This window comes from Ascidiella aspersa, chromosome 2, assembly GCF_963924565.1.
Source record: "Ascidiella aspersa chromosome 2, kaAscAspe10.2, whole genome shotgun sequence".
Taxonomy (NCBI): domain Eukaryota; kingdom Metazoa; phylum Chordata; class Ascidiacea; order Phlebobranchia; family Ascidiidae; genus Ascidiella; species Ascidiella aspersa.
Window position 1 is genome coordinate 14,584,229 of NC_139448.1, and position 23,519 is coordinate 14,607,747.

Below are 23,519 nucleotides of genomic sequence, written 5' to 3' on the forward strand. Positions count from 1 at the left end.
TGGGACAGTGTTTAGAATGAGATAAATCGCAATCCAGCTCCTTGACACCTGAATTGAACAATATCGTTTTTTGGTCAATAATACTGACTAAACTTGAGAATTATATCTCAAACGGGTCGCGTGTTATACAATTGCAAGTTACACATGTTGAATGAGCAGCTTCTGCCTAGGACAACAGCATATTTAATAGTAGTAAATGACCCTTTTAAGAAAAAGTACCACTATGAGGAATGTTTTCTAAGCGAAGCGAAGTTATTTAAGTTTTAACCGCGTATACGTACAACGCAAAAAGACAATAAAGCCGTTTGCTTGTAATACATAACTTACACAGTTTTGTTGTTAAACGAACGCTCCTACTTTAAATCACCAATTTTGTTTAATGATGATACTGCGACAAAAGTTCTTTGAGCATCACAACAAAGTAAAAAAAACACACAAGGAAATTCGATTTCATTGAAAACCGCCGGCCACAAAGTATACTATAGAGATAATCATTTTAGGGGATTCGTTTTTAACCTTAGCCGATCCGGTTTTACGGTAAAAGCTTGCATAATCGGACCCCGCGCCTAACCGCCCCTATATTCGGGCGAGCATATCCAAAAGCGTGAAATCGAAGTACAGGACTGAGTCGGACCTTCGGAAACATTAGCGCCCGTGCCTGTCGTTGCTGTACGTATGATGGCTATATTTTATTTCTTATACCTCTAGGCGGCGCGAAGTTGGTTCAGGCAAGGTGCGGGCGCTCGGCGTTTACATGAAATTGACAGCGAACCGTGGCGTATCGAATCTCATAATTGTAATAACAAACAGAGCCCAAGACTTGCTGGTAGGTGGTGGCTTAACTCCCTCACGCCGCAGGCTGTTTTTTCTATACGTTCCTACATACGCGAGATCCCGATATAACCGTTAGTCGACAACGTATTAAAATAAAACGACAACAGACGTCGTTCCGGCTCTTAACGGAAGGGTGTCGTATCTGCCTTAACCTTGTGGAGCCGATGCAATTTTTATACCACAATTGACACACCGATATTATTAGTTTCGGTAATCTCCCAGAAACACCTCAAGATTAAATTTGTACCGTCGAAATAAAACGCAAATTTGGTTTACCTGGACCAATACTCAAATTCTTATCAGTGCGCCAGCCGCATGAGGGACTCTTCTCCTGAACTTTAGGCGGAGCAACTTCAAAGCAAGGAGTTAAACCAGGGGCAACAAACAGCACGACAGTCGAGAACTAATAAACCGGACTCGCGTAAGACTAAGGCACTGTTTAGTTTATAAAGTAGCCCGTCTTTGAGTAATTTACAAGATAGATGACTTGAAATTAAATACATTTATTTTTACATTACAGGCACATTTACAAGATTTTGAAATGTATTTTCATAGAATAAAACTGTTATTATGTTAATTGCAATTGCACTAGGTTATTTTAGTATAAATGAAAAAGGGGATATTTAAAACGACGCACGCACCGGAGTATGATTTTTCAGGTAATAACTTCCGAGTGGCGTGTAAGGTACAAATAAGATTTGGACAGGTTGGACTTTTAGAGTCCTATCCTGGAATTAATTTGCAGTTAAATGACAGTATTGTATTCATATCTGTAAATATGTTAAAAGTTTATTTTTTGTTTTTGATGCCTTCGCTTAGGTTTGTCCAAATCGTAACAGTTTGTTGTTTAGCACGTTTTTTCACCTATTTAAAATCCTAAAAGAAGAAAAAATGTTTACACCGACCAAGTAAAAATCTGCTAATGTCAGAATCATTTTTTGACATACTAACATAAAACTTTTATTTTTGAAATACTAAAACAAACCGGGGTTATGTTCGGCTTACCAATAAAACAACGAGGACTATCGCGTACAAAATGTTCTGTAAATTCCTGCATTCAGTCACGAAAACGACAACAAAGTTACAGCAAGTTAGCATAAAGCAAAGCGACGAAATTGACCAGATGCCAGTATCAAGTATTTACTTCGCTACCTGAGTCGCAATGTTTTAGTGTGGGTGTGACAGTTGGGTCGGCTGAACGGGCATCGCACCGGGAAACTCTTAATATCCAAGTCGATTAAAAAGCACTTTGTCTCGGTGATGGAGAGCGCTCGACAGATCAGAAGAAGGTCCGACCGAATTTTGACAACAAACAAATGCAAGGGCCGTAATCGACGCTTGCCTATGATGGGATATTATAAGGTATCCTTTCAACCCTTTTACCACTGACTGATAAGCACATATTCCTGAAAGTAGTGTGTAAAAGCGAATACAAAATATAAGTTTCCGTTAGATGAAGTCATGAGCACCCGGGTTCTCAACTTCTATACCTTATTTCGTCGTTTTATACTATTTATTTTGATCGCGCGACAACCTTTACATATTAAAGACGGTACGCCGCTGACTAATTTAGGTTTGAAAGGAGGAGTATGTGAGCATGCCGTCCTACGAACGCTTCCATAAACGCACCTGGCCTTGGCTCGCAAGCGTCCAAATGTTTACGGCAGATATTTCCGACGATGACGATCAAAGACATAAAAGTTTTCCGTTGCTGCCAAGCGAAGGTCGAAGAGCGCGAGTTTCGAGTAAACACGGCGAACACAATTTTTTCAGAACTAAGATTCTAAATTCGGTAAAGCGGCATTAAAAGTAAATCATTACGCATTTATGCTGAATGGTGTTGGAGGCTTAATCTTAACCTTTGATTAAAAACGAAATATTAAATTGTTACAAGGCAGGTGTTGCCCATATACGTTGGCATTTATGTGCTGTCCACTAATATTGATCTGTTTTTTTTTAACTTGTAGTCTTCTTGCCCAATGTAAATGTTTTAAAAAGGTCGAACACATATACCCAAAAATCATTTTTAAAAACAAGGTATTTAAACGTGTACAAAGCCTGGTGACTCATACGCGATTAACCGTTTTTTATACTACCATATTTAACAATGTTATATTTAACAATTTTTGGGTATTTAAAATAAAACATATACAAAATACCAAACTTGTTGGTTGACAACAAAAAATTAGTTCACCAATATGTTGCCGCACACCGCACAAACGAAAAATTGTTTTGCGATTCTACTCAGGTCGCTAATAACTCGTTTACACAAAGATGCCCACGAGACAATGGCCAAACAAACTATTACAGTAACTGTCGCTGCGATTACCGTGAACTGCTCAATCAATTGCTTGCAGCAGTTCACGCGCGTGCACAAGGCAAATTGCTGGCTATATAAGTGCGGCACACAATGGCTATAATGTTGCTGATTCAAAGTGCGTTCAATGGCAATTAGCGTCAATAAGGTGCGGGATCGAATCAAAAGACGGCATTCTCTTTTTAAATTGTTATCACTGAAAAACGTGGTTTAAATCGCAAATGAACGAACCTGTCAAATTTTTAATTACGGTAAAAAAATAATTCAGGCAATTAAACAACGTTAATTTGTTTTAAGATTATTTTGAAGCACGGAAGTTACCGATTTAAATATTAGGTAAATTGAGATTATAGATTTTCACTATTTTTGTATTTTGATTATTATATTTTATAAACTGCTGCCCGTAAAAAGACATAAATTTTATAAAAATAAATTAAACACATTGTATTAATTTAACCTAATTAGATTAACGCAATTTTGAAAAAAAAAAAAAAAATTAAAAAAAGAATGGTTTATTAGATATGTCAATTGTTAAACTTTTACGATATCTTCTGAGTCAATCTGTTTACTAGCTACTTGTAACGAAAATTAGTAAATAGCGAATTGGGCTCATGCTGATTATCGAGGGGCCATAGCCATCAGTAAGGCGACGTTCTAAATTGTGGCATTGCCAATTAATCGATTTTCATAGGTTACCCTTATGAGCACATTATTCAGATGTCATGGTTTAGCACGCTTTTTTTAGAGAGTCCAGAGGAGATTGGGGGAGGATGACATTAGTCCAATGATTAACGATTGTGCAGTGGAAATGTATGGTGTGTAATCAACACAGATGACAGGCAACATTAAACAGCATACATTGGCCAAAAATAATGGACGGTTTGTAATCGATGAGCGATATATGAAAATCGCTAATGCGCAGAAAGCACTTTTTTCGTCCTCCGGATTCCCATCAGATCGCCCAACAGATTCTGCTCGCAGTTTTGACAGCTTATAATTGATATGGCGGCGCTCGCGAATTCGAAACGCGACTGCTGTGTGCTGGGCGATGCAAGTCGCCGGTGATTTTTTAATGTACTTGGTGGCCTTGAACCCAGGACCTTTCATGTCGCTGCGTCTTGCACGGAACATCGTTCACCGTGCGCTCGGGATCGCGGCCGTGACGGAAAATGGCACTTGCCGATTTGCGCGGCAACCGCTGCCTGCTGCTGGCGACGCTGTGCTAAGGCGCAGGCCAAAGGGGTTTTTGACGGCTTGCGATGGCGATGATGGCGGCGGCGACCGGCAGTTCTCGCGCAAACTTTTTTCTCCGGCAAGAAAAAGGCGAAAACGCGCCGTTCTCGCCAGTTTCGCGTCCCAGGTGTTGCTGGTGGAGATACGAGGCGTGTTTACGCCCGCACGGAAGTTCATTTGCAATAGCAACGAGCCTTTAGCAACACTAGAATGGCAGCTGCGAGTTACGAAAAATTGCGAGGGGTTATATATCCTGGCATTCGTAAAATAGAGACAAGGAATAGCGTATAAGGGGCAGTAGAGAATATGACAGTAATACCAACTTCAAATGTTCGCTAAGCACGTATTTTAAAGTTTGTAAAATAGAGATAAGCCAAAGTCCCCTCTTTACATTGCACATAAACGTTGTGTCAGCCAAGTGTTTTTCTGCGGCACTTCCAGCAGTTTAGCGTTGCATGCAGCACAGTAAAAGAGGCGCATTTTCGCTCAAGGATAAACCGCGAGTCTTAAAACGACAATGTTTGCTTTTAAAGTCGCTTGTTCGCTCGGCGGGCCACAGGGGCGCACAGCAGAAAGTAAAATTCGGTCGGTGACGGGCCACAACAAGCCCGCTTAGGATAGAATTACTCACTGTGACAGCGTTGCAAGCAGGGGACCAGATCCCGGTAATGATAGCTGGCTTTAAGTAGCGCTATCGGACCGACGTCGGAAGGTCCTTTCGGGGACATGGTGCGCACATTAGGTGTCTAGGATGAAGGGAATCGCGACAAGATTTCGTCTAGAAATGTCAACACCACTCTCGATGGCCATTTCGCCAGGAGTAGTCCAAAAATACAACAGGGTAGAGTCGAAGTGGATTTTTGTTCACCTTCGACTGTAGAGTTCGAGTTACCGCGAGTTTTAGGTTTTGAATCTATAGTGATCACGCAAGTTTCAGAAAATTCGTAAACAGTGAAGTGCACTAGTGAAAAAAACAGAAAATGTGCCTTTACCGGCACCAGGGTCGCCATTGTTTACTTGGTAATATTTTGCATGAGCAAAACACCGTTTATGGAGTTTTAACACTGCCTTTTAATGAAATAATTCTCAGGTTAATGGTTTTATTAATCATCAAATTGCGCTGTAAAAGCCTCACGCCACATGTCCCAAGGTGTCGTAAGAGTTTCGCGTTACATTTTTGATATAGGAACATTTGGACTATCTTAGTTTACGAGATTGCCTTACCTGACCCGGTGTTGTGTTGTACAGGCGACGCAAGTCACGGGTGATTAACACTGATAAAGCCGATGATAGATAAGCTTATTCTGGCGTTCAGACGGAACTGTTAGCGTTCGACGGCCGCCATATTGTTCCGACCATCGTGTATTGGCCGTCCGCCGCTTTGCCGATTCGCCAGCAATATGAGTGTATGAAAAATCAGGTTAATATTCATTTGACGCCACCTGTTTTTAATTATGTTCGCTAAGCTTGACACCCGATTACGGTTGGTGGGAAAACTACATTTTTATACGATATGTTACACTTAGAGGTTATGATTAATCAAAGTAATATCGGCTAACGACAACCATTGGATATCCGCTTAGTATTGATGAAAAGCCGATTATCTAATCACTTAGCATAAAGACTTATGGACTTGGATGAGCCAAAAAAGTACCTCTTTGCGGGTTTGATGACAAATATATTTTTTTAGCAACGCAAAACCTTTTAGTCACCCTGGTTTGCATTTTAAAAGTGCTTACGGAGAAAAACCATGAAAAAAAGGAAAAATACTGGTATTAGGGCAAATGTCTTCGGAAGGTCGTCATATAGCAATGCAATGAGGTGGATATCCAAATCAGGCCATGCTAATTAAAAGCCCTAAACGACGGAAATTTAAAGGATGCGAAGGCTTATTGACGTCATAGACGCCATTTTGGTTGTCACGCATCTCATATACTCATCTTTAACGCGATGACTAAAAACTAACTGCATGTAACCCGTGTCATGACTAAAACTAACTGCATGTAAACCGTGTTTGGCTAGCAGGTGAAACAGCCTTTTCTTTTATCTCCAGCGTCTCATTTAGGAACTAAATGTTTATTTATTGCGCAACATGTTTGTTTTCTAATACAATTTTTGTATTATATTAGGAATTTAATGCACACGTTTTTTCTTAACACGGCTACACCTATATGTTAATCACCATAAATACTGCACATATCAACAATACACACAACACGGTTTTATATGTACAAATAACAAGACATGTGTCAAACAAATGAACAAGTACATATATAACACTGTATAATTGCCCGACAAAGCGAAGAAAATATACATTACTATATATTTTTATTTAGAGTGATAAGCTATTTTATTATAATAATTCTTTCGAACTAAAATGTCGCGTTAATATGTCATAAAAACAAGCTAAGGTTATCCATCAAATCCCAACAAACCTTTTTTTAATTGCAATTTCACAGGAAAATTTTCAATAGACTTTTAACTGTGTTCTGATGTTACAAGCAACACTGTTTGCAATTTAACCCTGCAAAAACACCACCAACAACAACAAGCCATGATGCCTTCCACCGATCAACACAGGTGGTTCACGCACCCCCATCATCACCCGGGTATTCCCCCAGGCCCCCACCCAAGCGACGCTGCCGTGATGGCGGCCGGTCCTGGAACGTTTGGCGCCGGTGTTACGCCCACTGGTCACCCATCGGCCATCAATCCTTACATGGAATCAGGATATATTGAAGACATGGACGCCTACCTATTGTCTCGAGATCACCGTTTTGAGGGCCAGAGCGCCGCCGAGTATTACAACATGCAATATAAAGTACACCAGCGGAGTCTAAGTGGTACGTGCATTTGTACTTTTTATAATAATAGAAAAACGTAAGAGCAAAATGCTCCTTACACGTATACATAAAATATAAACTCTTAGCAATTATGCTAGTGAAAGTTATATCACGCTAACTCCCAACACATAGAAATTATAACAGGAATTTCGGCGTAACCGTAACCTTATTTGAAAGTTTTCTCAACATAGGATTAACAGGGCTTTTGAGTCTAATCCCTAATTTAAGCGGCTTGTTTATTAACACTAAACAGGAGGGATAGTTTGTTATTTAAAGTTCTATTCAGAGACTATAATGTATTTATTTCTTCTAAAAATCAGTACACTGCGACTAGTCCAAGTATTTTTTTTATATCTTAATGCCAGAGTGAAAACAATATTGCTTTACCAAGAAACAAAAAATATATTTTTGTTGTGTTTTTGAAGATAGCACTTGTGCAGTTGATTTAAATCCTATTTAGGACATAACAACAACAGGGCAAATACACTGATTTTAAACAAACCAAGCGACGAAGAAATACAGTACGACTCTCCAAAATGTACTTGTTTTGTAGGTGTGCCTAATTTGACTTCTAATTTTAATGATTGTTTGTTTGTTTTTAACTTACGTCAATATTGGGAAAGACTTTGTGGAGTAAGACCAACAAATATTTTATTGGCACTCTTTTTATCTGATTACTTTAAGGCAATTTTTTTTTTTTTAAACCAAATTGTGCTAGACGTTTAGTGGACCATAACCTATCCTTATTTATTCTTACTACACTTTTTTTACTTTACGTAAAAAGCAACAGCGACCTTACCTATCACATTAAATGTGTTAACTGATAGATAGGGAAAACAGTTAAACCGTGTTTTTTGAGTGCATACAGTCTGTAATTTTGTGCTTTTTTGTAGTGCACGCCACATAAATAAGTTTATCGGAAATGTGTGTAGAAACAAAAATCCCACCCTATACAGTCTATTTGCTGGTGGCTTCATATACTTCTGTTTAATGTAAAGTTTAAAGAGAGGAGATATTTGACTCAATCATGTCGGCTGTCACATACACCAAAAAGTAATACAACAGTAACCTGTCACATAGCACGTTTTTCGAGGCGAAGATTACCTTATTTGCGCAAACTGAACAAGGGTTCTGATTACTTATTGAATTACTCAAAAATATATATACATCAATATGGTACTCAACAGTTAAACATTAAGGTCACGAAATAATATAAATAACCCTGGTAAACGGGAGGCTATAGAATTAGGCCTCGAGGATAGGCCTGTTAAAAAGCTGTGCAGATAAGACGTAGAAAACGCTTAAGAATCAGAGAAATGAATTCATAAGTACGACAAAAACCTGGTTGAACAATGATCATAGATATTATTGGCAAAACTATAATGAACTCAACATAAATAACAATGACAAACTAGTTTACGAACTGTATGTTACATCGTGTTGTTGCGTCCTGCGAATATGCCAGTGGTTCTCAACCTTTTTTCTTTCGTGGCCCATTTACGTAGCAAAAAAAAATCTGTGGCCCAATAAATTTATATGAAAGAAAAAACTGTAAAATTGGTTTAGAACAAAACTCAGCAGAACATGTTTCAAAACAGATTATTTATTCAACCGTGCATTAGTTAGATACTTTCAGCTGAACAATAAATTTACATTCCTTTTAAATTCCTCCCCAAGCCATTATTCCTGTAAAATTAAATATAGTGACAAAAATGAAATTAAATCTAGCTTTTTTAAATTGGTCTGTTGAGCTGAGCCAAGGCCCACTGGTTGAGAACCGCTGGAATATACCAATGAATAAAGATAGACCGATATATCGGTTTACCGATAATGCCGGCCGATATTCCACTCCTACCGATATATCAGTATCCGTAAATTAGATGGTTTTAATGATATTTTACTATGAAGTTGGATTTTCACTACAATAAACAAGTTTTCCAATTTTGTAACTTTAGAATATGTCCTCTGCCTTTATTTCAACGGGTGACTATACTTTAACTGAATGTTTGATTAACTGTGTTGCATGTCATGCAAAGTTAATATGCCAAAAATAGTGGTTTTATTAACTTCTGAACGTTATTTGTATTACATGTTCAATTTACTGTATATCTAGTATATCAGAAAATCGATAATCGGTATAGCGTATCGGTTAGTAAAAACAGAAAAATTAGGAAACCGGTATCGGTTTAAAAAGTGATATCGTTCGACCTCACGTTATAAAGTGCTGTTTAAGAAACAAACGTCTTTCCAACAATTTTGGCTATAATTAAACCCAATAGCTGGAACTTCAGTACATCATGCAACATTCTATTCTTTTCCGTGCAAAATCAGGAATGATTGCCGCCTACGTACATTGCAAGGGGCTAAGTACCAACGTCATAGCGTAAAGCCTACGTTCAATCATAGAATAATCGTAAATGATCACAATGATTCATCATTTGCAGCGTCGCTATGCGCAATACACCGGTGGTGTTTTGTCAGAAAATAAACTACTATACGAGGATTTTCAAAGCAGTGGGCTACAGTCCGACGGACCAAGGGTCGAAGCTAAGCCTTCCATAGGAAATAAACATTGGAGGGTGTTTTGTGAACACAAGCGTTGAGCGTACAAAAACGTAAACACACCGGACCAGCAACTTTTCGTGTTTTTTGGATTTTTGTCCTGCTTCTAATGGGAAGATAAAGGACTGTAGGGTTAAACGTGCGTCACTGTGACGACAAAATCGGTTCGCGCGTTTTGACAGTGGAGCTTGCGAACCTGTCGGCGTTGTCGAAACGTTTAAGCCTTCAGGGGGTGTGCGGTAAATTGGCTTAACGAAAGGCCGACGCGAAATTGGTCCCGGCACTAGGGACAAGATACGAAAATAATAGCAAGGCGTACGCATCAGATTTTCGAACGATCTCCTTATCAAAACAAGGGATAGAATTTATCTCTTTGCAGGTTAAAGGTGTAGTGTTAAGCCTGATACTGGCCGTGGACTTCCCCGAAAATTTAACTTCCATCTTTAACAGACTTAAAAAATGACTTGAAAATCCTTTATTTAACGACCATTATCGTTGTTAAAACATAAGTTATACGTCTTACAATACAACAGTAAACATTGGTGTGGGAGTTAACGTTCTACACCGTTTTATGTAAAACAAGATTTCTTGAACACGTGACGGGTCAATAGAGTATATCATTAAAATAAAATTAAGGCAGCGAAAAAAGTCATTACTCGTGTTTTCGACACAAACCCTGATTTCTGTAGTGAAATTTGCTCCACAAGCGGGATTACTATCCGCTGACAAATCTTGGATAAATAATTAAACAGTGTCACCTTGACAGCGTTGGGCTCCCGGCAGTGTGCGACCGCAGGCTGAGAGATTGTTTAGCGAGATAGGCCTAATGCATTTTGTTTGATTACTATCACACATTTCCCGACATATGCCCCCTCCCATGTGCTCGCGATATACACCCCGTGTATACAAATTGCTGTAAATGAAGCGACCTTGGGAAACTTGGAACGAAATGGGCGCTCTCTTCTTTAGGGGACACTCAGGGCGCCGAAGATACAAGCTCTGATAGTATCTGTAATTACGTCGAAACAACTCTGCTTGATAGAAAATACGACTTTTCGACGAGCAAAAATGGAAAAAATATCGATCCGGTCACTAGCGGGCGCGTGCAAGTAAATTTTATTAAAAGTTTCAAAGGGAGAAGTTGTCAAATTCATGGAAAAAATTTAATTCACATCTGACGTATATGTTTATCAACCAACCCGCGTTGGAGCGAGATTACTTTTATATAATAATAGCTAAAACAATAAACTACCCAGTTTGTTCAATGCCCCAAGTACATTTATTAGACGATTTAAAAATATTATACAAAGTTTGGAGTCACTGTTCGTATTGTATCTCGTGTTATGACAAAAGCACTAGCGTTAGGCGTTAAATTTGTCTCGTTATATATTTAAAACCGTAGAAATAACCAACTAACTGTAATCCACAGACGCCCACTATTACCTCATAAAAACTGTAGAGCCAACTGAGTAAACAGTAAAATTCTAAGCAAGGGACATAGGGTAAGAATTAAGAGGTTACATGTTAAATCTTAAAAGTGCAAGAAAATCCATTTTAAAGGACAAACTCTAATTAGATTGGAAAGATAGATAAAATTTTATCAGCACATCCATACTGTTCCACAGTTGGCTGACATAAAATATCATGTAAAACCGAAAACCCAGCATTTCTTTGGAGGTTATACCGCACAAAACCGAAGCAATGATTATGATCTTAATATAAAATAGGGTTATCCTAGATCAGTTCACAATCAGTAAATCGCAGTTCTCGGGGAATGAAGCGAATCGCCAGGGTTGATTCGGCTGGTGAATCAGTGTGCGACTGTGCGCGCTACTGAAAAAGGCCAGTCGCATTGCAATGAGCAGATCAGAAGCAATTAGAAGAAGTAACACAGGAAACGAACCCTGACCAAAAAGCCTATAAGCAAATGGGAACACGGCGTAGACTGCTTACCAAGGTTACATTGAAGTAGACTGCTTACCAAGGTTACGTAAGCTAGTTAATTGTTACCAAAAACATGTTACTGAAGATAGGTTGTGTGGTTTTTGTTTTTCAAAAACAGAGCCCCGTTCTATGCTAGTATTTGTTACAAATCGGCTGTTATTTGAATTCGTTATGTAAGGCATGGGTTCTTAAACTGAGGTACGTGGACCACCTAAGGGTAGATGGGTCAGTTTGGGGGTCAATGAAGGCCTAATTGAAATCTTACTGAATAATAGGAAAATTTGAATGAAAGGTAGTACATTAATAGAAAAAAACACTATTGGCGGTTGGCGCCATCTCTCCGAATGTATTTAGAGTATATTTACATTAATGAATTCGACCCAAAACAGAAGGTTTGTTATGTCTACTTGTTTTATGACGTATATTAATTACGCCATCTCCGAAAAAATACATCCCGACCCTGGTATATGCGAACCAAAAACAATTTTTAGGGATCCGTTACACTGGTGTGAGGATTAGTAGAACTCTTTAAATTAGGCAAAGCAAGAATAGACCAAATTAAGAATCCTTATTTTATTAACTCGAAACAATTAAAAGATATAGGAATAAACAGTTGTTAGTTTTGTATCGTACGACCGCCTCATTGCTACGTTCGGTAGGAGTGACCGAAAACGTGTGGATAAATGTAAACACAGCTTAATAGCGGAAGTTTAAAAACATGGTCCTATAATTGCCACAGGTGTATAGAATTGATCGAATAATAACCTAAACTGCGATATGATTGATTCCGACTACAGCGGCCATTTGTATGGCAGCGATCTCGACTTGAGCGACACGCTGCAGGAAAACGGAGCCTACAACCTGTGCACGGTGCCGCGCAGATCAAACTTCCATACATCCCTGCTGCCGCGCTCCTCGTCTTTTTACTCATCGCGCTATTCTTCTTTTAAAGCGGCTGCCCGCGCCGAAGCGGAGAGAACGTGTCCGGTGCCGTCGAGCAACTTCCACCCGCAGTCTCATCACCACATCCCGACCGGCACCTCTTCGGGCCTTCCCTGGTTCGGATCGTCCTCCAGGACCACGGTGTTCGCTCCACTGGGCGGCGCTGCGCGTCCTAACATCGCTGCGCCGCACGCCAACCCGTGGAGCACGCACAACGGGAAGACGCCGTCGCACATCCCTGGCTACCCGTCCTCCCGTCACTCGCCGGTGAAGGCCGAGAGCGCGACTTCGACTGCCAGCAGGAGCGCCGCCGCGTCGGACGGCAACGAAGGAGTCGACTCCTCTTCCATTGCTTGCGTGTCGTCGCTCGATTCGGCATGCGAGACGAGGACTTCCGCAGGGAGCAGCACCCAGCCTTTCCACGCCTTTCCGACTCCTCCCAAGGAGGAAATCGAGGGCGGGGGCGCAACGATGCCGCTGACGCCCTCCAGCGGCGTTTCCAACTCCAGCTCTCACCATCAGCTGCATCAGACCACCTCGAGGCAGTCCTCGCAAAACGAGCAACAGCAGCAGCAGCAGCAACAACAACAGCAGCAACAGCAGACCCCGTCGTCCATGAACTCTTGCCAGCATCCCGCGCACCCCATACACAACCACCATTTGTATCACCAGGCGAGTACTGACGGAAAGCAGAGCGACCTGGGCATTTCGACGACCTCCATGATCGCCTACACGCACCCCTACATGACATCAAACACCGCCGAGTACAACAGCGGCCTTTCGAGCTACCCACTCCCGTCGGACGCCAACAAGGTCTCGGCCTCGTCTACCTACCCTACCAAATCAAAGTCTAAAAGCCGATCTAGCACAGGTTTGTCTGAAGTGTTCGTTTTTTTAGTAAAAAACCTCCTGCAAAAATCATTCGCACAAAATTTTCTGACTGTTTGTCAATGAAAATAATTCATTTTGAAATAAAGAAATTCGGCTAAAGAATCACACAAAAAAACTTTCGAAAATATTTGATAAGTCGCAGGTGCCACAATAACTGGATATCTATTAAAATTGACAAGGTTTCCATTTGTTTATTTCCGCCATATTTTTAATAAATGTGTTAGACAGCTTAACACGTTGAAATAATTATACACTACATGTTCTCTCTATATTATTTTTAATTTCCAAAATTTGTAATTAATTAAAACAAGTCAAAAAAATGTTAACTCAAAGCAACATAGTATCATCATTTTCAGGGTTAAAACGTTTATTGTTTTTGTACGTTTTTACTTTTCCCGTTATATATAGACACACGTTTCGCATTTCAAACCCTTCGATATATTTAAATGGAATTTGTTCTCACTGCGGTACAACCTACTGCAGTTCGTAACCTAAAAGCCACAAAAATGGTGGTTAGCGTTACCGCCATGGATTTTTTGGCCCATTTTGAATTGACACCGAAATTGAGATACGGGGAATCAGGGATAATGCAGGAAGCCTAATAAACAATGGCTTTTCTCTTTTTCCTTGACACCACGTTACACAATGAAAAAATATTTTGTACATGGTTATGGGTCGGGATAGTCATAGTGCGGGTTGATTCAAATAGTGCAATTATTACCAACGTTTATGTGTAAGATATCTCCTTCGTATTGAAATTAAAAATATAGTGCTCGATTGGTCGGCAAAACTCAATAAATAAAGTCTTCTTGAAACATTGTGCCACAAATCACCAACAGCTGTTGACATTGGATAAATCAGTTTTTACATTACCATGGCAGTTGAACTCTTTTGATGGGTGTTAAAATCCGGGATATGCCCGTGAATAGATCTGGGCGATAGAGAATGGTGACTGATTGACGTTTCCTGTAGATGAATGCAGCGATTGGCCGTTTAAGGACGCTCGTAAGGCACAAGTGCGCTACCAACATTCTATGTTCCTGTTTATTGCCCTGTAACGTGTGCTGTTGAAGTGATGGCAACCGCCAATTGAAGACATTGCCGAAATCTGTCAACGTCTATTGGGGGATTTCACCTTGCAACGTTGATGACTTCGCAAACGTAAAAACGCATATTCGCATAGCTCCTATTTTTGCGGGAAAACTTCAATTGAATTGATTTATTTCGCGTTTCAACAATATAAAGCCGGAAAATAATAAGTTGATTGTTAAGTTTTCATAGTCCGTCAAACAATTGGAAAGAAAAAGCGTTTAAGAGTGTGATAACTATCACATATCGGTCATGTTAATTGCTGCTTGATTATTATGAATTTGTATATAGTGTCCCTTTTGTCAGGTTACAAATATATATAGAAGCTTATTTTCCTTTTCGAATTGGCACCTTTATTGCTGCTGATTTAAGAAACCTAGAATTTAAAAATGTTATAAGGACTTGATTGTCGACGTCACACGGTAGTATAGTGCCTGGTTCTTCTATCACGTCGCTGTTGGCCGCCCAATGCATTTGATCTCGATTGCTTCCTATTCTTGTGAGCGTCCTTCCAAAACAAATCAACGCCGATAGTTGAATAGCGCCAAAACCATCAGGTGCGGTTTAAGATACCAATTGTACGCCACCGTCTCGTTCAAGAGAACGACAGATAGGTTGAGATTTATTTTAATATGTAGCAAACTTGAACAGAAAATACCACAAGATACAATAATTTCAAATGAGATACGTCCTTTGGGACTTAAATATATATATTTCACCGGTACCGCGTTTGAATTCCTGCCGCTTTTCAAAACAGCAGTCAGTGGTAGGCATGCGAATTACGTGAAAGTTAAAAACGGCCGTCGGACCCCTAAAAAATCGTTTTCAATTTTGCCATGAACAAAACAATGTAATAGTGCTTATCCGAACGTCGCTCAGGTGGAGTCGAGACGGCGTAAACAGGTTTTAATTGACTTTTCTGTGGGCCGACACGGCTCGGGCGCAGCAATTGCCCTAAAATAAACGCTCTTGCGGGCTGCTGTCACTGATGCTTCACCTACAACTTACATCTCCAAACGAGCCGCAATCCATCACGGCATTGATGGATCGTTAGCTCAACCTCCTAAAATAAACGCATCTTTAACCACGCCAATTGATGCGTTTCCCAACCAAATGTAGTTTTCAGCTTCAGTTCTTTTTGAATTTCGCGTTGGTAGCTATAATAATCTAAGATATTGTGTGGCTCCTTGCGTTTATGCTTGAGCAATCAAAATGCTACTTCGTTTTTCACCAATGTCTCGGTTAAACCCGTAATCACATGTTGCCACTAAAGCCAGAATCACATCATAATTTCGTGTTGATGATTTTGGCTCGCTTCCAGGGCACATACCGCGATGTGGTTTCGCGCAAAACCAACACGAGCAAACTGCACTGATTGGTTAATTCGTCTTGTCAGAGGGGCGAAGGCATTAACTTTGATGTGTGCACTTCTTGCAGAGGGCCGCGAGTGTGTTAACTGCGGCGCAACTGCAACTCCACTTTGGAGACGCGATGGGACCGGACATTACCTTTGCAACGCATGCGGACTCTACCACAAGATGAATGGACAAAACCGACCACTGATCAAGCCGAAAAAACGTCTGGTAAGTCATCCGATGTTATCCCATGCTAAATTCTGTCGATTGTCGAAACTATCTTCTTTCAAAGTTTATATTAAATATTATGTTTGGGATGATTTATTTATCCAGTAATACTTTAACAGCATTTAAAAGGTTAGGCAGAATTTACCACTCGATTCTTGTTTGACAAAGTCAATACATTTCCAAACTAAAAACTACACTGTCAGCAAATCCCACACAAGATACCGGCGAATTAAACGGCTCCGTGAGGTCTCCAACGCGTGATTGTGACGTCATACAATTGGCTGGTGGTGAAGAGAGCTAATCACACGAGGGCGATATTGGGCAGACATTGCGTCATAGCGCCAAGTGAATTGCCCGCCATTCAGGACCATATTTCGAGTTGTTTACAAGAGCCATTCGCTGTTTAACGACGCCGCGAATTCGCAGCGCCCAAAATACACCAGCCGGTCCGCGCGGACCGCTTTGCACGACCTTTGATTTGCAAGTGACCTTGAAAATAACCCTACATATGGGACTGCCGTTTGCGCAATTTGGCACCAGTACGAGAAGCTATTGCCGCGGCTTCGTCGCTCGCCGTGCGACAATGTAACGGTTTCGGCTTCAATGCGGCGCTATTTTGCAGAGTAAGTGCCGGCATTTTTGGTCAGATCGTTTCGGTTCCCACAGTCTTTGACAAATGCCGCTTGACGTTAGGGTAAACTACTGAGTCTTCCTGCACCCAAGATCAACAAACCCTTTTACGGGAAAACGTAAAAGGGTATGAGGAGTCGTGTTTGATTATGCAGCCTTGTTAGGCACAAACAAGGCAGATAATGGATTCAAATTTTAGGGATTATAAACATAATTACGCCCTTAAGGGGAAAATGTGTAGCGACTGACATTAAATTGCAATGTAAATGAGTGTTTACCATATTTCAAGAAACTAATAAATTAATAGGCAATGAAAGAAGCATGATATATCAGAATAACAAGTGCTACCTCAACACAACTTAATTAACTAGTCAAAACAGACTTTGTCAACATACCTATAATTTGTACTTGTACCTGTTTCGACAACTGATATTCACGAGCAACAAAGGGCACTGTTATGTGACAACTGCGTGATTTAACAATAGCCTGTCCGACATTTTTTTCGGGTTTTTTATCTTTTTGGCAGTATCTTTCGAAACTTAACTTAACATATATTGGACGAAATTTAATTTGAGTCGTAGTGCTTTTGTTAACAAAACAACTCCAAGGTGCACAATCCCTCGTTACAAGCACATATTTTACCGACTGCCGCCAAAAAAAACAAACAAAGAAATGGGTAGAAATAACTTGTACAAGAAAATATAATTCTGTTTGAAATACAAGTCAGTTTATGACGCCAATCTGTTGATTTACGCCACTGCACCCGTGTACAACGCCGATGTTTATAACGTATTTCGCTTTGTTTGTTGTCAGCACTTTAACGTCGTGCTCGCTACGAGGTGTTGAAATAGAAGCCAGTTCGCCAAATTCAACGGCTGCACCTCGCAGCGTATCGAATCTTTTCTAAATAATTTAATGGTGTCCCGATACCAGGCCCTACATCCGTACAACCGAAGGGCGTAGACAGGCCCACAATGATGCGAAGTGTGGCCGCGGCCCATCGCCAACGACCCGCGCTTAACGCAAGAGGTAAACGTGGGGTCACCAGTCAGGTAATATGGTCCGCGCCGCTTCCGACCACAGGATGAACAGTTTACAATTCCGTTTAGCAGCTTTTGCCAGAACAGTTCAATCCACTTGGGCGATCGAATCGCGCCAACCTGACCTAGGCGGTTTGCAGTCAATGTCACATTTACAGAAATGCGTCATATAAACAAAAAATGAAGAAATGTTTCAAATCGAGTAAACTATTTCCGGTTCGAATGGGGAAAAAAATGCTTAAACAAAAGGGAAATTATGTTTTTTGTTCTCTGAAGTCGTTAAATTACTCATAAATGCTTTATTTGCTTTAACGTTCAACTCAGATTTGCGATTTTCACGTTTTTAGAGACCAAGGACGTCTAAACACAAGATGATCTGTTCCAGTGCTCTGGAACTGGTAAACCTGATAGGTGTGCCGCGGTGAAATTGGAAAATAAATATTATTTATTTAAATTAAGCTACCGCGATTATAATCTTGTGTTTCAACAAAAAACAACCTGCAGTAAAAAAATGCGCTGCCAATAAAAAGGTTGCGGAGTATGATTTTTTAATTACACGAAAATTTGAACACTGCAAAGACATATTCAACTCCACTAACTTGGCGTGGAGTATGAACACATTATCGTTAATAAAACAAAATTCAGTGATGAAAAACGAAAACATTGTGTTTACCTATACTTACGGCTCGAGTTAACAATAAAGTATACACTATACATACCAAAAAAAATTAGATATATATATTAGTACGTGCAAAAGGGTGAAAAAGCAAAATTGGAAGTGGGTGAAAAAACAAATTGGACTTCTAATTTCCATAATCGGATGATTAGGTCAATTGCGCGTAGGTTTAAGGGTAACATCTTGCGCTACTCTCAAACAGACTTGTGAAATTCCAATTACGGGCCACAAAAAACCCGCACTTCCACGCTGTCGCAAAAACAGTGATAAAAAATTCATGTCGTCTTCGGCCATGACCCCCAATAGTATATACAGATGACAACGGGTCATATGTAGCAAAGTCGTCGACTCGTTATTTTCCTCTTCCCTGTTACTATCTTACAACCTAATGAGCCTCTCTGTTGTGTTAGTCGCCTCTCTGAGGGAGAACAAAACCTCCCAAATGAAATTTGCGAGTAAAACGTTGTCCGTAGTGAATAATCTGCATGGTGGCGCATAGCACTTGTTAAGTTAAGGTGACATACAACTGCGTAAGGCCTTAATCCTGGGCGGTAATTCAAAATTACGGTGGCCTAGAATTCTACCACTTTTCCACGAGTAACGAAACGTGTTGTCAAAATGAAATTGCAATGAACAGATAAATAAGGGGTAATAAATATTATACTTGACCCACCCTAACCAAAACACTTTGTGTTGAACAAATAGTTGTGTGGTAGGATTGTAGACCAGCGCAAAAATGACTGCTAAGAACGCGGGGACATTCTATGAAATAGGACTTCACTGACAACTACTAGGACAGTCACGTCCAGCACGCGTAAGACGATGAAAACATATCAAGTCGGATTATGACGTAGGCTACATTGCATGGCTGCGCAGAAAAAGTTAAACAAACTACTCACCACGGCACATGCGTGAACTTTTGACTTCGTGTGGTCAGTAATTCACATATACACTTTGCTGTCAAAACAGAATTAATCCGAACTAAACGCGAAGTAACACACAAACATTCAAAATGGCGTCCACAGCACCTGCTTGCGCCCGAAACAAATTGTCAGCAAATCAGTCTTCCACAATCCTTTATTTAACCTTATGATGTCATAATTGAAATTCGTGGTAATACTAATAATCCTTAGGCACAGAACATTATTGAAACAAATTACTATAAATAGGTGATTCGATTATAGGGTAGAATTTTTGTTTAAACTTATATTTTTTAAAAACCTATACAATTTGAACTTATTATGAGGACTTGTTTTCTATTAAGAAGATTAATCCGAAGCAAAATACATTATAAAATAAATTGCTGAATCCAGTCACCACAATGCTAATGGCTGATGTGACTATATAGCCGTGGGTTACCTTATTTCACTAACCACAAAAATAAAACTCTTTTCGCAAGCTATACTTTAATCGAGTTGCTGGTCCTTATTGGCTCAGTACATTAGTGTAATATGTAAGAAATATTTTGCAAATTGTTACACATTATATCATTTTACAAATTTTTGGACATAACTGTGGATATTTGTGAGTAAAGATTTTCGTTATAGTCATCGTATATTACGAAGAGACATTTATTGAGGCAAGAAGTACTTACTGCACTAACAAAAGCGCTTGCACCATACTATCAAATCCTACATCATTTCCAGTCTATTATGAAGGGACATATTGTGGCTCTTTGAACAGCAGTGTGGACCTCTATGAAAGGTCGTGTTTTTTTGGTTAAGTGCTGTATGCGGGCTAACGGCCTTATCATTAAAGGGTTGCTGATCGATGGCTGGTCGCCTCGTGTCTTGTTTGGTCACATTTGTTCGCTGTATGTCCAATACATTAAAATTGGACAACGGAAAAGAAAAGTTAGTCAGATGTAGGAGAAACGACACACACCTTACTGCCTGTGTGGCAAAAATGACGGCATCGAAATAATATTTCGCTTAATATTTCTTTTTTTTGTTTTTAAAATCTGTACAATTTATGACAAATAAATAACTAAAAATATTTATCCTACAATTATGTTACTTATCTTTACGCTAGTATCTTTACGCTGCTTAAATAATTGACGCCATACGCCTGAAAATTAGGCCTCGTTGATCATTTAATTGTATTCCATCATGAAAACAGTGACATAGGCTACTATTTCATCTTACCAGCATCTGTTTGGCAACGACATAAATAAAAAAAGGAGAAATAAATTATCTTTTTTTGTGTAAAACTTTAAAACGACAACATAATCTAACATTAAACACGTTTTTACAAAAGTAACAACGGAACAGCATTGGGATTTAAAACCATCCGAAAATCGCGAATAAATATCGGATGAACGCATATTGACGCCTCAGGGCAACAGACCAGGCCGATTAGATGAATGATGCCAGCAATGTTATCCCAGTGGCTATAGCAGAGCAGCATTTATCGGATTCAACTTAACAAATCCTATTGTATTAATCTTTCTGTTATCTCAATCTAAGATTTTAATTGTGTTATCCCAAATAGACAATCTATATCATTTAAACACGTTTTTCCGTTTGAGAATATTCGTTTCAAGTTTGTCTTTTCTTTCAGTCGGCGGCAAGGCGGGCAGGAACAAGCTGCAGTAACTGTGCAACCACTACTACCACCTTGTGGCGGCGAAATGCAAATGGCGACCCTGTGTGCAACGCTTGTGGCCTTTACTACAAGTTGCATGGGGTAAGTAGCAGAATTACCCAAAATAAATTAACTAGCAAAATTTTTCAGGTTAAGTTGGAAACTGAAAAAAAAGAAAAAGAAAACCGTGATGCGTTCCTGAAATATATTTCACCAAGTGTCAGTTAAACGAATTATATTCTTTATTTGTCCTTTGTACATTTTTTTTATTCAAAAGATACTTTCGTTTAGATAATTACTGTTTTAGCAAAGCTTTAGTTTTACTTGCGTTTCCCGTTGTTCGGACCATTGTAAATAGGTTCAAGCGTAAATTATCAAAAACACCCAAAGTAAAACGTCTTAATCTTCTATCTAATCACAGGTCAACCGACCCCTCACGATGAAGAAGGAAGGGATCCAGACGCGCAACCGCAAGATCTCGACCAAGTTAAAGAAGTCGTCGGTGTGTCGCGACCCGCGCTTCGACACCGCAAACTTTAAGTTTTTCGAGAGCCCAGGGAGCTTCGGTGCCGCTGCAGCCGCGGCCGCCGCCTACACCGGCTCCTTCGGACAGATGCACACCTTCAGCGGGGTGCACCCCCATCACCACCCCCACCACCCCCACATGCACCACCACCTTGCCGGGTCGGCCGGATTTGGGGGCGGACATCACCCCATGCTGCAAGCGCCCCACCCGCACTCCATGCACCCAACCTACCCCTCTGCGGCAGCTGCGGCGGCAGCAAGTGGCTCCGGAAGTCTCACCCTGGGGCTAAACCACCCCAACATGGTTCACGCCATGGGGTGAATTGGATCGCACATCGTGCTTAAGTCGCTGCAATAAGCTCAAATAAATGTTCACCACGATTTAATGGGCTTTGCCGCGCGGGCGAACAGACCTGATTTGCTGGACAAACGGACGCTGTTTTCTTATCGAGTTCATTTGTGTAAAAGTCTGCTACTACCTAACCCGCACACCACGGGTGGCTTCTGTATGCTGCCCCTTGCTTACTGTGTTTTTCGCGTATTTAGGGTGGCGAATACGTGTTGATTATATCACCGTACTGCAAATGACAGCAGTTCTGCTATCGGGATGTGAGTATATTGCCTGTATCAGGAGCTCAGTTTTGGTTAGTGGTGAGCCTAAAAACATCTTCGCTTTATTTTAATCCCTCACCGTTCCAAATGCTTTTATATAACTAACGTACTGTTTTAGAGGTTCTACTACGTTTTATATTCTGCGCATTTTTTATCACGCCTCAGCAAACTATTCCACATGTGGAAGGCAAAAGTGTGGTATAAACATCGGAGCCAAATACATGTGGTGCTAACAATAATGTTTAAAGAAAAACATTAAATTCTTGAAGCTACATGTGTTGCCGGCTTTGCAATTTACGCCGAAAGAGAAACCTCTTTTGCTTCGGAGATGTAGTATTTGTGTGCTTTGAAGACTTCCTTTTAGGCTTAGTGATGTATATGTCCAATTCGTTTTTACGCCTTCATTTTTTTATTTCGTCGTACTAAAATTAGATTTACTTGACAAAATTGTTTATTTATTACTATTGATACGAAGCAATGCTGGCGGCTTGTACTCCGAATACCACAGATTAATTTGGAAGAACTATTTCAACTGGTATTTTACACTACGGCGCATTCCTTACAAAATTACGCTTTAAGCCTTAGACTGAAGTAATATAAAAGGGGATATTACTGCAATATCATTAGTATCGCAACTAGAACATTCACTGCGATTCGAGATACACCATAAGACTTTTTTCAGAAATGCTCGTTTTCATTTTCGCTGTTGCATTGTAAATTTTTACCGCGCCCTCTTTACTGGGCCGCTTTTTTAACATTAATGAGCGAAGCTATTTCATTTTGTAACAGCTTTTTTCGGTTATAGCTTTTCGTTGTATGCAGAAAATTTTCAAGGAGTTGGTGGTTATTTTGATTAACTGCATAAAACAAAGTACAAAATCATTACCGAAACGTTATTTACCTATAAAACGATATAGCGTTATTTACCTATAAAACGATATATACGAATAGTTTCATAATATAGAAACTAAGGTGGCTTAGATTTATAACATAATTACCGAAATGTATTGCAACGTAAAAAAAATTGCCTTCAGTGTGTGTTCATAGTTCAGCGCCAACCCTCCACAGAGTTCCCCACGTTTTTATGTCGCGTTACCTTATCGATGTTTTACTTTTGGGTGATTGCTTTATACAAGACGCGCGGTTGCAAACGTTGCCAGGGCTTTTCCGGTCGAACTGAAATGCGGCTCGTCGTTTGTCGCACAAATAAATTCA

General features: G+C 40.0%; 1 protein-coding gene across 1 annotated transcript; it reads left to right on the plus strand.

Moving 5' to 3' along the window:
- Positions 1-6,313: 6,313 nt before the first annotated feature.
- Positions 6,314-23,519, plus strand: LOC146163880 (uncharacterized). Its single transcript, XM_083381257.1, has 5 exons — positions 6,314-7,227; positions 12,686-13,546; positions 16,093-16,238; positions 21,144-21,269; positions 21,589-23,519. The coding sequence occupies exons 1-5, from the start codon at positions 6,939-6,941 to the stop codon at positions 22,012-22,014; spliced, it is 1,848 nt and encodes a 615-aa protein (XP_083237383.1). The 5' UTR covers positions 6,314-6,938; the 3' UTR covers positions 22,015-23,519.

Coding starts and splice junctions, on each gene's coding strand:
- LOC146163880 (XM_083381257.1), top strand. CDS start 6,939: ATGATGCCTTCCACCGATCAACACAGGTGGTTCACGCACCCCCATCAT. Junction 7,228..12,685: donor ACACCAGCGGAGTCTAAGTG/GTACGTGCATTT, acceptor CTTCTTTTAAAG/CGGCTGCCCGCGCCGAAGCG. Junction 16,239..21,143: donor TCAAGCCGAAAAAACGTCTG/GTAAGTCATCCG, acceptor CTTTTCTTTCAG/TCGGCGGCAAGGCGGGCAGG.